This window comes from Cherax quadricarinatus, chromosome 11 (genome assembly GCF_038502225.1).
Source record: "Cherax quadricarinatus isolate ZL_2023a chromosome 11, ASM3850222v1, whole genome shotgun sequence".
Taxonomy (NCBI): domain Eukaryota; kingdom Metazoa; phylum Arthropoda; class Malacostraca; order Decapoda; family Parastacidae; genus Cherax; species Cherax quadricarinatus.
In genome coordinates this window covers 8,569,223-8,585,874 of record NC_091302.1, presented here as the reverse complement: position 1 = coordinate 8,585,874, position 16,652 = coordinate 8,569,223, and the positions used below count along the sequence as shown (strand labels likewise).

The following is a 16,652-nucleotide window of genomic DNA, read 5'->3' as shown; positions in this document are numbered from 1 at the left end:
CAGAATACAACAGCTTAGAAGCACATATGTATAAAGATACACAACATATCCCTTCAAACTGCCAATATCTCAAACCCCTCCTTTAAAGTGCAGGCATTGTACTTCCCATTTCCAGAACTGAAGTCCGGCTATACGTATAAAAATAACTGGTTTTTCTTATTCTTTTTAGTAATTGTTATGGGGCTATAGGACCCAACATGTATTTATAAGTAACAGTTACTCTGGAATATCAAATTATATTGAATTGATGGGGACTTAGCTCTAAATGTCATAAGGACTGATCACCCTTAGGACTGAGAGGCAGCTGGGTCAAGCTTTTTTTTCTCAATATAAAAGGTTATACTATAGACACACAAACACACAATTTAAATAAGTAGTTTATGAAGTTGTATTTCTTTTTGTAAAAGTAAAATTAAGGTGTGGTAGAATTGTGGTAACTGGAGAATTGTGCTTGGCAACAGTCTTTTGTTTTGGTGGGTGTGGGAGGAGCTTAGCTAGGCTCCTCTCTCTCTCTCTCTCTCTCTCTCTCTCTCTCTCTCTTCTTTTGTTGACATGGAGGTGGCAGGACCTCTGGGTCCTTTTTTCTATCTTTTTGGGGCATTATGTGTGCTCCAGGGGTGAGTTTTTATAACTTAAGTTGTGGCCACCATACCCAGGGTGACTAAAGTGTGTCAAAACACTGGTTAGCCCAAAGTTAGTCAAGAAGAGAGAAGGACAAAGTTGCTGAGATGCACCATGTGGGAGAACAGCTAAGGAGTGTGTAGATTTTTGTTTGAAAATGTGAGGCTGTAATTGCATATTCTGTACATATCTATTTAGAATACAGTTTATTTTTATAGTAGTAGTTTACATAACCTGTGAAGAGGGCTGGTGAAAGGATATCAGAGACACTCAAGATGATCAGCCATGATGTAAGTATTACCCCTAGACAGATGAGGCCATTAAGTAAAAAGCTACCCCACACTAGAACATGTAGTGAGAACCTTACTATCAAAGTAATAAGACATACCAACGTAACAGTAATCATTACAAGAAAAGGGATTACTAGCCCATTGTTCCCGGCATTTTAGTTGACTTTTACAACACGCATGGCTTATGGAGGAAAGATTCTTATTCCACTTCCCCATGGATATAAAAGGAAAAGTATTAAAAACAAGAACTATTAAGATAAAATCAAAGAAAACTCAGATGAGTGTGTATAAATAAACATGATGAAATTAAGACACATGTGCAACATCTGGGTATCTATAAAGATACCCAGATGTTGCATATGTGTCTTAATTTCATCTTGTCGGTATTATATACCATTCTTGCACAACTTGTCAGACACTGCAACATCATGGAATCTTGATTCTGAGGACATGTACATAACCTTCACGACTACGACAACTACTACTACAACTAACCCATCTCTTTGGGAAGGACCTACTTCCACTGGGGAATCCCACCTACCAGTGACTATGCCCTCGTCTGCTACACCTGACGTTACTATATAAGTGCCAGGCTCCTTGCTTCTGCTTCAGAATCTCCACGACTATGGTGCTCTTCGCACCTACTCCAAGGTTGAGGGACTGATTACCTCATCTTCTGTACATAGTCCTACTGTCTTCAAGTTATGTCCTAGAATTTGTATTGATAAAGCCACTGGATGGCGAAACGTCTACAATAAAGATACCCAGATGTTGCACATGTGTCTTAATTTCATCTTGTCGGTATTATATACCATTCTTGCACAACATAAATAAACATGTACATGTATGTGTAGTGTGACCTAAGTGTAAGTAGAAGTAGCAAGACATACCTGTAATCTTGCATATTTATGAGACAGATAAAAGACACCAACAATCCTACCATCATGTAAAACAATTACAGGCTTTTGTTTTACACTCTCTTGGCAGGACGGTAGTACCTCCCTGGGCAGTTGCTGTCTACCAACCTACTACATGCAGGAAATATATAAAATAAATCAATTTAAATAATTGAATAAAATCCATATGCAAAATATAATATAATCCCTTTATAAATCTAATTTTATATACTATGATCAAATGCAATTCTTAAAAAAAAATAATGTAATTGGGCTATATGACTTTAAAAGGTTTAAACGAGGCTTTTAAAAATGCTTATTTTTTCTTTACTAATGAAAAATAAATGCTGACTCTTCAGGAGGTTCCTACAAGATTGTGAAGGACTTCTGATTCAAGGAATTAGAACAATTATTTCATTATTTCAAACCCAACTCAAGAATTGTGTTATTGCTACAGGTTTATTGCTGTACATGAATGTTCTAACAGTGTCCCGTAGCTTGATAGCTAGCGCACTGAGCTCACACACTGAGGTCCAGAGTTCGAATCCCCAGTACGGCTGGATAATATTAGGGAAGTGCTTCCATAAGACACCTGTCCATGTTTACCCACCAGTATAAAATGGGTACTTTGGTCTTAATCGACTGGTGTTCATTGCCTCCTGGGACAAAATTGACCTAATTTGCCCGAAATGCTCTGTGTAACAAGAGGCTTTCTATAGTAGTACATGTATGTCATTGATGTCAGCTAGGCCTGTATACCTTGTACCTTGAGTTTACCTACCTGGAGGGCATTCTGGGGATCAACGCCCCCATGGCCTAGTCCATGACCAGGCTTCCCGATGGATCAGGGCCTGATCAAAGAGGCTGTTACTGCTGGCTGCACGTAGTCCAATGTATGAACCACAGCCTGGCTGATCCGGCACTGGCTTTAGGTATCTGTCCAGCTCCCTCTTGAAGACAACCAGGGGTCTATTGGTAATGCCCCTTATGGCTGAAGGGATGCTGTTGAACAGTCTTGGGCCCTGGACACTTATTGTGCTTTCTCTTAGGGTACCAGTGGCACCCCTACTTTTCACTGGCGGTATGTTGCATTGCCTGCCAAGTCTTTTGTTTTCATAGGGAGTAATTTCTGTGTGCAGATTAAGAACCAGTTCCTCCAGAATCTTCCAGGTGTAGATTATGATACATCTCTCTCTTGCCTGTGCTCTAGTGAGTACAGGTCAAGTGCTTCTAGGCATTCCCAGTAGTTAAAGTGTTTGATGGAACTTATACGTGCAATAAAGGTTCTCTGTACATTCTCTAACTCTGCAATTTCACCTGCCTTGAATGGGGATGTTAATGTACAGCAGTATTCCAGCCTACAGAGAACAAGTGATTTAAAAAGGATCAGCATTGGCTTAGCATCTCTTGTCTTGAATGTTCTCATTATCCATCTTATCAGTTTCCTTGCAACTGTGATAGTGGCATTGTTGTGGTCCTTGAAGGTGAGATCTTCGGACATTACTACACCCAGGTCATTCACATTACTTTTACTACTATCACTACTACTACTGCTATCATCACTACTATTACTACTATCATCACCACCACTACTACTATCACCCTATTACTACTGCTACTATCAGTATTATTACTACTACTACTATCATCACTACTACTACAACTACTACTATCATTACTACTACAACTATCATTACTACTACTACTATCATCACTACCACTATTACTACTACTACTGTCATCACTACTATCTTCACTACTACTACTATCTTCACTACTACTTCTATCATCACTACTACTACTAGTCATTACTACTACTACTACTACTACTGTCATCACTACTATCTTCACTACTACTTCTATCATAACTACTACTACTACTACTATTACTACTGTCATTACTACTACTCTACTACTATCACCCTACCACTACTACTACTATACCCTACTACTACTACTACTACTATCACCCTACCACTACTACTATTATACCCTACTACTATCACTCTACTATTACCACCACCACCACCACTATTACTACCACTGCCATTATTACTGTTGTTGTCTTACCTTGTCCCTATCGCCAAGTTTGACAGTTAGTCGAAGTTTGCCAGACTGGAGAGCAAGTTCCAGTTTATCAGAAGACTGAGCAGATGTGGTGGCCAGGAGGAGTCCCACTGGTCGATTAGTGCGGAACCTGAAGTTTATATCCTCTGCCTGTGTGCTGGACTCCTGGTCAGAGAACATCCTCACATACTGAGACCCATCGAAACTCAGGGTTGCTGCATCTGTATAGTGAAACAGTGAGGATAATAAGCTAAACTGAAATATAATAGACATATAACAGACTTTGGAAATCTGAAACAATTAATAGACAAAGTCTATTCATGTAAATGAAATTGAAAAAGTGCAGATTAACTCCAGGTATGAATCTTACCTAACCTTCATAATACATGCTATCAAGTTTTAGATGAAGTTTTATAATTATACTTACAAAAAAATCAGACTATATATGGGAACTTTATAAGAGAACTGACTGTAAATAAAAAGGAATAGCACAAAAAAAAGTCATATACATTAATAGATTTCATACTGTGGTATGCATACCCTCAAGTTATTCCATATAATCCTCAAAGCATTACTGAGTTTATAATGGGGTTCTTTCATATATTTTTTCAATATAAAGAACTAATAGAGGGGATTATCCTGGTATCCACTAACTTAGGATAATGCTTAAATTATAGAAGGCATTAAAGTTTCTATTGCACTATATGTAATACTACTGTACACACAACTTAGTTTTATTGCAATAAAGATTAAAAAATAAAGGAGTTACAAATATACTTTATGAAGTGGTTTTTCCCAATTGTTTTAAAAATTTGTTATATCAATGTCCATTATATAGAGTTTACTTTACCATGTGGGGGCTGTAAAAGAGGTCATCACACTGGACAAAGGTTTGGAACAGCTGGTCTAGAGCTTTACCTTTGCCGCAGGTTGGACCCACAAACGCTGTGTGGGAACAGTCACAGATGAACCGTCCCCAGCCCTCCCTGCAGGTACCTCCATGCATACATGGTGAGGAAGAACAAGATCCTCCATCACTGTGGCAGAAACTAACGATGGAACCTGTAGCAGAGAAATGGTATAAATTACAAAACAAAATTTTATTTCTTCACAGAGGTTACAGTGTGTGATTATATTTTTATAAAATGCCAGAGTGTTTCAGGCATTTCAGGCCGACAAGGTTTTTGTTTTTTAACAAAATTAGATGTATCACTAGTATGCTGCTACCATATTCTATATGATACTTATGCAGTGGGAACAAAGGCAGATTGTAAGAGACAAATAGAGTATAATACTTTCCATGACTGATAATGTTGTCCCCACACAGTGGGCTTTATCAAATCCACAAGTTTGTGATTTGATATACTGTACTTTGCCTGAAATACCTTGCATGCTAGTGGCTTTTTTTGTACCTCTCATTGTTTTATTACATGTAAACTGCATTATTTTGTACTGTGCTAAGAAATAAAATTGTATTTGTATGGCCCACTGTATGAATGAAATATCAGTAAAGGCTCAAAACCTGTAGGTACCGTAAAAAATCAGTTTCAAAGTCAAATTTTATTCAAAAAACAAAAGAAAACAAGGTGTTGATTTAACTCTGGGATTACATCTCTACATTTTTTTGACCCCTCAAGGGAGGTTCCTCAATAATCGTGAGGGGCTCTTGATCCAAGGAAGTGAACTATTCATCCATTACCTTGGATCAAATCTGCCTCCCATTACCCAAGTGCTGTATGACCCACTACGGGTTTAGCACTTTCTCCTACATTAGAAAGTATATTTTTTCGGTGACCATTGTTATGCAAAGTACTTTAGGAATATTTCCCAGATACTTTATGAATTAATAAAATCTTGGATGAACAAGTCATCGTCTCAATAAATGCTATAAATTACATTGTCTCTCATCAACATACTTGTTTGTGGAGTATATAATACCACTGATGTACTGTACATTGATGTATTTTACATTAATGTACTCCACACTGATGTACTGTACACCGATGTACTTTACATTATTGTACTCTACATTGATGTAGTGTACATAACTGTACTGTACACTGATATACTATATATTGATGTACTGTATAGTGATGTACTTCATACTGATGCTGTCAGTTTGCAAGCTTACCAGAATCCTGTTTTTTGGCATACGATGCAAGGTCTGCCGGCAGCCCATTGATGACCAGGTCTCTCAGACAACCCACATAGCCCAGACCAAGTCTTCCTGTCCAGAGCTCAGGGGGCACCACCACACCTGTGTTTACCCCGCCTACGTAAAGTGCGCCATCAAGATCCAGGCGATGAGACTCTCCTGAGGGTGTAAGATAAGACGAGATGAGATTTGTTCAGATTTTTGTCCTGGAGGGTTAGCCAAGAAAGTCAGTAAGTCAATAAGGACTGTATATCTTATTTTCATTGGGGTCTTTCAAGTTTGTCCCCCAGAATGTAACCCACACCAGCCCACTAACACCCAGATGTGTAAGTAGGTAAGTTTATATAGGTACAGGTCCACATAAGTACAATTATCATACATAACACGTGTGTAAATTACCCATGAAAACCCAAAAGAGTCAGACAAGGTTACTTATTTACACTGGGGTTCTTCTAATATTTTGTGTGTGTGTAATATGATAAACAATCTACCAAGTCATATTATTAATATAATATGTGTAAATATGCTGAAATAATTCACTTTAACTCTTTTGGGGTTACCCAGGTAGTTTACACATATGCTACTATGATTGATAATTGTACTTATGTGGACCTGTATCTAAATACATTTATTTAATTTCTTATCTTGAATCTTCTTCCTGGGGAGGAGAATTAAAGAACCTCAATAGAAATAGGACTGACGGTCCATGATGCACGAACCAGACTGATTTATCCCAAGTTACTAACCCTAAAGTCAGTACCTGACCAGCTGGGCTGTGGTTTGTATGTTGTTTTGCACGAGACCAGCAGTAACAGCCTGGCTGATCAGACCCTGATCCACCGTGAGGCCTGGTCACAGACCGGACCACGGGAGTGTTTACCTCTGAAACCCTCTCCAGGTATACAGTAAGTCCTCGACTTAAACACACTGAGGGCTTCCTGAATTGTGTATAATATTCATAATATAGGAAGTCTTCAACTTACAAACACGTTGGGGACCTGTATTGTGTATAATAATAAACAATAATGATATTATACACAGTAATGATTTTATACACAATACAGAAGATTCTCAGTATGTTTGTAAGTCGAGGACTTACTGTACTCAAGTCACACTTGCCAACATTCCATTACCCCGATGCTGTATGACACCCTTATAGATTTACACCGCAAAGAATACAATATAATTAATGTGTACCAGGTGTAGTGAAGTCATTAGCACCCTCGTCCACAGTGATCCTGCCTGCCTGGCCATCTCTGTTGAGAGTCACTTCATGCCACCAGCCATCATCCACCCTCCTATTGGTGGCTTTGACTCGTCGGGATCCTGACCCAAGGTTTAGGTGCAAGTACAAGTGACCCTCCAGCAACTCCAATGCAAAGAAATCACCCTGGCAATGAAAATTTTTTAATTAGCGAATGCTTCAGAGCTAAGAAAATTGTTAATGTGAATGCTTCAAAGCTAAGGAAATTTATACATAAAATCAATAAATGAACAAAATATAGTAGTTAATTTCTGTAAAACCTACTGGTCATAGTGATAGGTGAGGACTAATAGGAAGCGCATCTGTCTTGCACTCAGCAGACGGAGGATCGAGCCTCCACCACTTCTTGCCCTGAATGACCCACATGGGTCTAGCACCAAACATAAACTAAACAGTTATTGTTCACTGTAATCTAAACATGAGTCTAGGTCTTTATAAGCTAAGTGCTCTTATAAAAGTCCTCTGTTTAGTGCAATTTTTTTTTTTTTGTAAATGAGATTAAAAAAGTGCATGCAACACTGAATAGCATACTGAGAGGCTTTTATAGTATGTACTATTGTTGAGTAACATTTTGATTTGCTAAGTACAAAAAAAGCTACTATCATGCCAGAGCATTTTGAGCAGACTAAACCTAATGCTTAACAGACTACTCAACACTAGGCATATATATCATAGCTGGTTCGAAATGAACGTCATTTTCTTTTATATTTCAACAGAGGTAGTTAGTGGTTTAGCAGTAACTGATTTTATGATTGAGATGAGTTGATTAACAGGTTACAGTATTATATTTTGGTACATTTTACATAATGAGATTGAAACCGTTTTAATTTTGAAATAATCTTAAAGGTAAGTACATGCATTTTTTAGACCTAGCTCTATTGCTCACTTAACCCCTTGACTGTCACAACCTCAAATCCTGAGGTGTCTCCTGGTGTCACAAAATCCCCCCCCCCCCCCTTCACCCCCCCCAAAAAAAAAAAAATTATTTTTCTTACGAAATGATAGAGAATCTTTTTCTGATTGTAATGACACCAAAAAAAACAAAATTTGATGGAAAACTGATGGAATTACGCTCTCGTGAAGTTAGCGACCTCAGTGATATTTATGAATCGGTGATTTCGCCCACTTTGAGCCCTATTTTCGGATAATTCCATTGTTCCAGTCGACCAAACTCATAGCTATTTCTTTAGAATTCCATTTTTTCTATTGATTGAGTACAAGAAACTGACCATTTACCAATTTCAACTACCCAATAACGTGGTCAGAAATTTGCAATTTGGCCAATTTCACGAAAATTAAAAAAAATGACAATTTCAAAATAGGGTCCAGAATGAACAATGAAGACATTCCTGGCTCTAAAATAACATTTTCTATGTTCATCAGTCATGTCTCCAGGCCCCTCTGATATTACTCTTGCTTTCTATTCTGAATTTTTATTCAAACAAAAAAATAGATTTACTGTTATGCAGAGTACTGCAATATTGTAATAATTGTATAAATAATGTCAACCCATTCATGAGTGCATATTAGAATGCCTACTTGGACATTTATTGGAAAATGACATCATTTGTTTACTTTTGAACATCGGCAAAAATCAAACATTTCCCCTACTTTGAGCTCCATTTCAAGGTTCTTTTCATAGTAAAACCGATCAAAATCACTTCTATTTTTATGATATGTTTTCCATTCTATCAAATGAGATCAAGAAAACGAGAATACAACCATAAATACTATACGAAAATAGACCACAAAGTCGGCATTTTAATAAAAAAAAAAATGGTCGGAGTTTTTTTTCTCATTATGCACTGCGTGCTGCAGGATTTTTTTATATGGTGCACACTGACCACACAGTCCCATTCTCTCACATGTGGGCCTACCAGCTTTCTCCTGCTTGATCTCAAGCCACTAGAATTTGAGTATATATACGTCAAAAACGGTGGCTCGTAAGTTGTATATATATGATCGAAACAGTCAAAGAGTTAATATATGATAGTATAAACATGTTATCAGGCTTTTAAATGCATTTGAAAGTGAAAAAAAAACTGTTGTGCTTACAGCAGTAGCCTAGAACCTAACCTGCTGTATAAGCAGGGCCCTCCTGGAAGGGTCCCACTTATACAGCAGGTTAGGTTCTAGGCTACTGCTGTAAAGTGAAAATAACTGTAAAGTGAATCAGAGCTTTTTTTTCACTTTTAATTGCATATTAAAGCATGATAACATGCTTATACTATCACATATTAAGTGAGCAATAGAGCTAGGCCTTAAAAATATAAGTACAGTGGACCCCCGGTTTACGATATTATTTCATTTCAGAAGTATGTTCAGGTGCCAGTACTGACCGAATTTGTTCCCATAAGGAATATTGTGAATTAGATTAGTCCATTTCAGACCCCCAAACATACACATACAAATGCACTTACATAAATACACTTACATAATTGGTCGCATTGGGAGCTGATTGTAAACCGGGGGTCCACTGTACTACATTACACATGCATTACTTAATTAAAATATTTTCGTCCTTATCTCATAGTGAATACATGCATATTTATTTCAAGATGTCTGAATAAATGAAGACTGGGTATAATTGAAAACCACTGCACTAGCAAAGTGCCATAAAGCAAAGTGCTGTACAGCAGGGTCCTCTTGTATAGTTCCCTGCATACTAGCTCTTAAAGATAGGTCACTAGGCTCTTGATCTGAGGAACTGGAGCCCATTGGATGCAATCTGGTTGCTTCCCATTCTTTCCATGCGCTGTGATACCCCAACCCCTACGGATGTAACGTTTCCTCATTCACTTACCTGATCAGCCTTGAAACCAGAGTTGAACATGAGGAGTCCATTGGGCTCTGTTGTCCGCATTTTGAAGCTCACAGAGCCCTGTCGTGCTGCCTCCCATGATGGTAACACCTGTGGAGGTATGGGACATTAATGGTAAGCTATGGTAGTACCTGTGGAAGTGTGGGACATTCATGGAAAGCTATGGTAGTATCTGTATGAGTACAGGACATTCATGGAAAGCTATGTTAGTACCTGTGGAGGTATAAGACATTAATGGTAAGCTATGGTAGTACCTGTGGAAGTACAGGACATTCATGGAAAACTATAAAGCAGTGAAAATAGGATTAAGTTCATTTAGGTACAGGTACAGAAGAACAATTATCATACATAGTGTAAGTTACCTAAGATAGCCCAAAAAGGTTAAAGTGACTTATTTCCAATGGGGTCCTTGGGTAGGAGACTGTATAATAGCTGTGTGTGCACTGGTAATGGAAGGATAGTGGGAGATGAGTTGAAGGGCTGCTGGCAGGAATGACTAGGAAGAAATGTGTTGTTAAGTCCCAAATGCAGCAATAAGACATCCAATACGGAGATGTTCGACTCATATCTTTTTTTATTAACACACTGGCTGTCTCCCACCAAGGTAGGGTGGCCTGAAAAAGAAAGGCTTTCATCATCGTTCACTCCATCACTGTCTTGCCAGAGGTGCACTTACACTACAGTTATAAAATTGCAACATTAACACCCCTTCTTCAGAACATGAATATACGATAAATAAATAAATACAGTAAGTCCTCAACTTATAGACATGTTGAGAATCCTCTGTATTGTGTATATGTAATGCCTTTATTATATTATTGTGTATATAATTATTATATCATTATTGTACACAATATGAAAGGTCCCCAACATGTTTGTAAGTTGAAGACCTATTGTAAATAAATAACTACTGTCAGTAAACAAGTAAATAAATAATTACTATAAATACCAGTATTGGAAAGTAAATAAATAAATACAAATTATGGGCTTGCCACCTCCATACTGGGTAATTATCTCAAGTTTCATCTCCAAAGTAACTGCTCTTGCACCATCGTAAAGTCAAGATATCATAAGCCGAGTCATTGTTAGTCAAGGAACACTTGTAGTTGATTAGTGGATTTAAAGACTATTGACTCACTGAAGGTCATTAAGGTTGCATGTCGCCTGTACACCACCAGTCAAGGATACTTTGATACCTAAAATAGTGATTAAAGCAAACTGACAGATACCTCTCAATGTATATACACAGAGATCAAAATTTTATAAAAAAAATTTAATGATTTTTGAAAGCTTTAAATTTGTATAAAAAAATTGCTGCAGAATTCAGATTATTAATCCTGGTAGTCTAATATTAATCCTAGTAGTGTAATATTTTAATCCTGGTAGTCTAATACATTAGTCCTGGTAGTGTAATATATTAATCCTCATAGTCTACTATATTAATCCTGGTAGCCTAATATTAATCCTAGTATAATATTAATCCTAGTAGTCTAATACATATCCTAGAAGTCTAAAATAATAATCCTGGTAGTCTAATATATTAATCCTGGTAGTCTAATATATTAATCCTGGTTGTCTACCATATTAATCCTAGTAGTCTAATATTAATCCTAGTAGTCTAATATATTAATCCTGGCATTCTAATATATTAACCCTGGTATTCTATTAATCCTAGTAGACTAATATATTAATCCAGGTATTCTAATATATTAATCCTGGTAGTCTAATACTAATCCTGGTAGTCTAATATATTAATCTTGGTAGTCTAATATATTAATCCTGGTAGTCTAACATTAATCCTAGTAGTCTAATATATTAATCCTGGTAGTCTAATATATTAATACTGGTAGTCTAATATTAATCCTAGAAGTCTAATATATTAATATATTAATCCTAGTATATTTTAATCCTGGTAGTCTAATATATATTAATCCTGGCAGCCAGGCTGGCAAGACTTGCCACCTGCTATATTAATTAGGGAACACATATATAGGCATGACACACACAGGAGCTATAGGGCCTGGAGCTATGACTCGACCCCTGCAACCACAAGGTGAGTACACACACACCTGAAACACACACAGGAATGTTCCACACGTGTAACAACTGTGCAACACGGGGGGGTTGCAAAGGTGACATTAAAACAATATAAACATACAAGGCCCGTGCGAATATATATATATATATATATATATATATATATATATATATATATATATATATATATATATATATATATATATATATATATATATATATATATATATATATATAATAAGCTCTCTTATACAGGTTTTCTTATAGAGCAATTTTGTGGCAAGTGCAATTGAGAAAAAAATGATTTAGAAATTGAATAGCATTTACTGTGAAGATATCTTCAACTGGTATTCAATTTTGGATCAACTGTTTCAATTGCATTAAAAAAAACTGCACTGAGGATCTTTTTATAAGAGAAATAACTAATATACATATATGGTATAATTTTTGTCAGTGCATAGGTTAGGGGTAGTAAAATGAGAGGGTGGTTAGAGATAGTGAGAGAGAGAGAGAGAGAGAGAGAGAGAGAGAGAGAGTCAATTTAGTCGCATGATCTGGTAACCTCATGTCATGGGGGGTGATGCCCAGAGTATTTTAATTGATACGTAATAGGGTGAGAAGTATTTTAATTAGGGAAGGATTGGGGTGAGTGGGGTTACACATAAGAGCTAGCTCTCTCTCTCTCTCTCTCTCTCTCACACACACACACACAAGAGGAAGATCTACAACCATTAAAAATCTTTAAAAAATACAGATCTGCTCCTGGAGTCATAAATAGGTAACTGAAAATAGGTAATTACAGATAGATAATTTAAAATAAGTAATTACAGATAGGTAACTGAAAATAGGCAATTACAGATAGGTAATTGAAAATAGGAACAGATAGGTAATTATAGACAGGTAATTAACAACAGGTAATTTCAACCAATCATAGGGTTAACTATAGCAAAAATTGGTTATAGCAGATATATAGCAAAGTAATGTTTAGAAAGTCAAATAGGAGGTAAGTTTTGCAAGTGAAAATAGAAAGAACTTCTCTTAGGAGTTAAAATAGGGGAAATACACAAATTTAGACCATAGTGAATATAGCATGTAAGAGAGAGAGAGAGACAGAGATTAAAATGTGCCACAAGAAGTGCTGGTGGGTGACATCTGTGCTAATTTGTGCTGACAGTGCCAAATGGTGCCATTCCATAACAATAAGTGCAGTGAAAAGCAGTGAGGGAGGGCTGGAGAGAGTGATAAAGGGCTACAGGGAGTGATGGGGTGCCTAGAGGGAGTAATGGAGGGAGGGCTGGAGGCCCAGAGGGAGTAATGTAGGGAGTGATGGAGAGCTGGAGAGAGTAATGGAGAACCTAGAGGGAGTGATGGAGAGAGAGATGAAGTGATGGAGAACCTACAGGGAGTGATGGAGAACCCAGAGGGAGTGATGGACACCCTAGAGGGATTGATGGATATACATGTATATATATATATATATAAAATATATATACAGTGGACCCTCGACCAACGATGGCATCGATTAACGATAAATCCGACCAGCGATACATTTTAACGCAAAAATTTTGCCTCGACTAGCGCTAAAAAACTCGACCAACACTATTCATTCCGTCTGAGACGCGTCCACTTCTGGCCAGTGTTTACAAGCCAGCCAGCCACCGCGGTTGCTTTCAAGCATACACTCGGAACATTTCATATTATCACAGCCTTTTTAGTGATTGCACCTGCAAAATAAGTCACCATGGGCACCAAGAAAGCTTCTAGTGCCAACCCTACAGCAAAAAGGGTGAGAATTACTATGGATATGAAGAAAGAGATCATTGCTAAGTATGAAAGTGGAGTGCGTGTCTCCGAGCTGGCCAGGTTGTACACAAAACCCCAATCAACCATCGCTACTATTGTGGCCAAGAAAACGGCAATCAAGGAAGCTGTTCTTGCCAAAGGTGCAACTATGTTTTTGAAACTGAGATCGCAAGTGATAGATGTTGAGAGACTGTTATTGGTGTGGATAAACGAAAAACAGATAGCAGGAGATAGCATCTCTCAAGTGATCATATGTGAAAAGGCTAGGAAGTTGCATGAGGATTTAATTAGAAAAATGCCAGCAACTAGTGGTGATGTGAGTGAATTTAAGGCCAGCAAAGGTTGGTTTGAGAGATTTAAGAATCGTAGTGGCATACATAGTGTGACAAGGCATGGTGAGGCTGCCAGTTTGGACCAAAAAGCAGCTGAAAAATATGTGAAGGAATTCAAGGAGTACATAGACAGTGAAGAATTGAAACCTGAACAAGTGTTTAATTGTGACACTGACAATGTTGTGAAACACTTGAGGAATGTCATAAAGGAACGGGAGGTACAGGCCTCTATGGACAGATATGTTGTGCAACAGAGGTCCAGTGACTCTCAAGCTGGTCCTAGTGGCATTAAAAGAACAAGGGAGGTAACCCCGAAAAAGGACTTGCCACCTCAAGTCCTAATGGAAGGGGATTCCCCTTCTAAACACTAAGAAGATCAACACTCTCCCCTCCTCCCATCCCATCAATCATCACCAGATCTTCAATAAAGGTAAGTGTCATGTAACTGTGCATGTCTTCTTCAGTTTGTGTGTATTAAGATTAATATTTCATGTGGTAAAATTTTTTTTTCAATACTTTTGAGTGTCTTGCACGGATTAATTTGATTTCCATTATTTCTTATGGGGAAAATTAACTCGACTAACGATAATTTCGATTAACGATGAGCTCTCAGGAATGGATTAATATCGCTGGTTGAGGGTCCACTGTATACACATAATGCTAAAAATTTGAATTAAAAAAAACATAAGATGAATAGGTAAAATAATAGGTCAGATAAAAAAAATAGTTAAAATAGGTCAAATAGAAAATAAAATAAGCATTTGACCAGCCTCTGAAGGTCAGAATTATAACATGATACATGAGTCGCAATATTAATAATAATAATTAAAATAATGACAATTCTAATGACAATAATGATAATAATAATAGCAACAATGATAATAGTAATATGTGCTAATAAGGATAATGTGTAATAATAATAATGTATGTAATAGTATATGTAAGAATAGTAATAATCATAATGCTACTAAAAATGATAATGTATGAATAAATGTACTTATAATGATAATACTACTGCTGTTACTAATAATAATGGCAATAATAATAATGCTAATGATAATATAACTACTACTAATAATAATGACCAGTCTGAAATTTTTTTCAGTTTTTATTTATCTGAAAAAACAAAAGAGGGAATTAACGAGGGAGAGGAACAGATAGTCAAACTAAAATCATTATAATTTTTTGTTACAACTGGCATCTTTGTTGCACTTCCAGTAAAAACAATAAAATATTTTTTTTATAATTGTAACTAAAATATTAGTAAATATTTTTAGTAACATAAAATATTTTTTTAATAGTAATATTCGTTTAAAATTAAAAATATATTTCTTAAGAGCCGTTCAGTTACAGTAGTAAATTATAATTTAATTCAGACTTCCACAACTGACCAAACTTCTAGTGTTTTTTAGTTTATTGCGATGGAAATTTTGCCCCAAAAAACATTTTCTGTAATGTTTACCCCTGAAAAAATGGAACATCTATGAAATTGTTTTTTTGGTGGGATTCCTACAGCCAGGGTGAAGCCAGCTGCTGACTCGGCCGTGGTGTGTGAGCATTTTGCTCGACACGACACATGCACTGGTGGCCCTATAGCCCTCGCCAACTCCTGCACTATTTTAATACATTTTTCATAGTTATTACTTTTTCGAATGCTTTTATCTCTAGTATATGTGAACCATCCATATAACAGACTAACTGAGAAAGCAGATGGCCGATAATGACAGTTGTGGTGGATAGATAATGTTTTGGTAATGAATGGACTTCGTCTATTGGTTGAAAGTTGATTGACCCAGAGGATTTTGAACCGTATATGTTATGTGGAGGTCCATTATATTGATAATGTTCTGTATTTATTTGCAATAAGTGTAGATAATTCCTCTGTAATATGTACTCTAGACTGTACTCTCTAGGCTAACCCATACTGAGGCCTTCTGACTGTCAGTGTGGGAAATATGGGTTATTTCTAAATGTGGTTTTTTATTTTTTTTTGCCAAACTGGTGAGCTTGGCAAAAAAAAAAAAATGAGCTTTTGCCGAATAAGCAGTGATTTTTTTTCTTGCAAAATAAGCAGGATTTTTTTTTTTTTTTTTGCCAAATAAGCAGGGTTTTTTTTTGGCCTAATAAGCAGGATAATTTTTTTTTTTTTTTTTTTTTGCAGAATAAGCAGAGTGATTTTATTTTTTTTTTTTTTGCTGTAACCGAAATTCAATCAGCAAGAGAAAAAATTATGTCACTGATCTGAAGTAATCATACCTCTGTGCACACTCCTGCTCATTGTCAGATTAGTATGATGAAAATGCATTGTATGATAATGTCATGTAAATAATTATACCTATAACCTTACTAGACTATAACTCAAATTA

The 16,652-nt window shown here is 36.6% G+C and overlaps 1 protein-coding gene and 1 long non-coding RNA gene across 5 annotated transcripts in view; one reads left to right on the top strand and one right to left on the bottom strand.

Annotated features, from left to right (window-relative positions):
- LOC128687503 (neurexin 1) overlaps positions 1 to 16,652 on the bottom strand; it is a 350,524-nt gene that overhangs the window by 49,473 nt on the left and 284,399 nt on the right. For all 4 annotated transcript variants that reach the window (XM_070083952.1, XM_070083950.1, XM_070083953.1 and 1 more), the window contains 5 exons: positions 10,097 to 10,204; positions 7,227 to 7,419; positions 6,006 to 6,188; positions 4,793 to 4,936; positions 3,878 to 4,095 (listed from right to left, as the gene is read on the bottom strand). In XM_070083952.1, coding sequence (XP_069940053.1) covers positions 3,878 to 4,095; positions 4,793 to 4,936; positions 6,006 to 6,188; positions 7,227 to 7,419; positions 10,097 to 10,204 — 846 coding nt within the window. The remainder of the gene's footprint in view (positions 1 to 3,877; positions 4,096 to 4,792; positions 4,937 to 6,005; positions 6,189 to 7,226; positions 7,420 to 10,096; positions 10,205 to 16,652) is intronic.
- Positions 523 to 7,533, top strand: LOC128687689 (uncharacterized). Its single transcript, XR_011391859.1, has 4 exons — positions 523 to 617; positions 4,804 to 4,952; positions 6,037 to 6,196; positions 7,263 to 7,533. It is a non-coding gene; the product is annotated as an uncharacterized lncRNA (long non-coding RNA).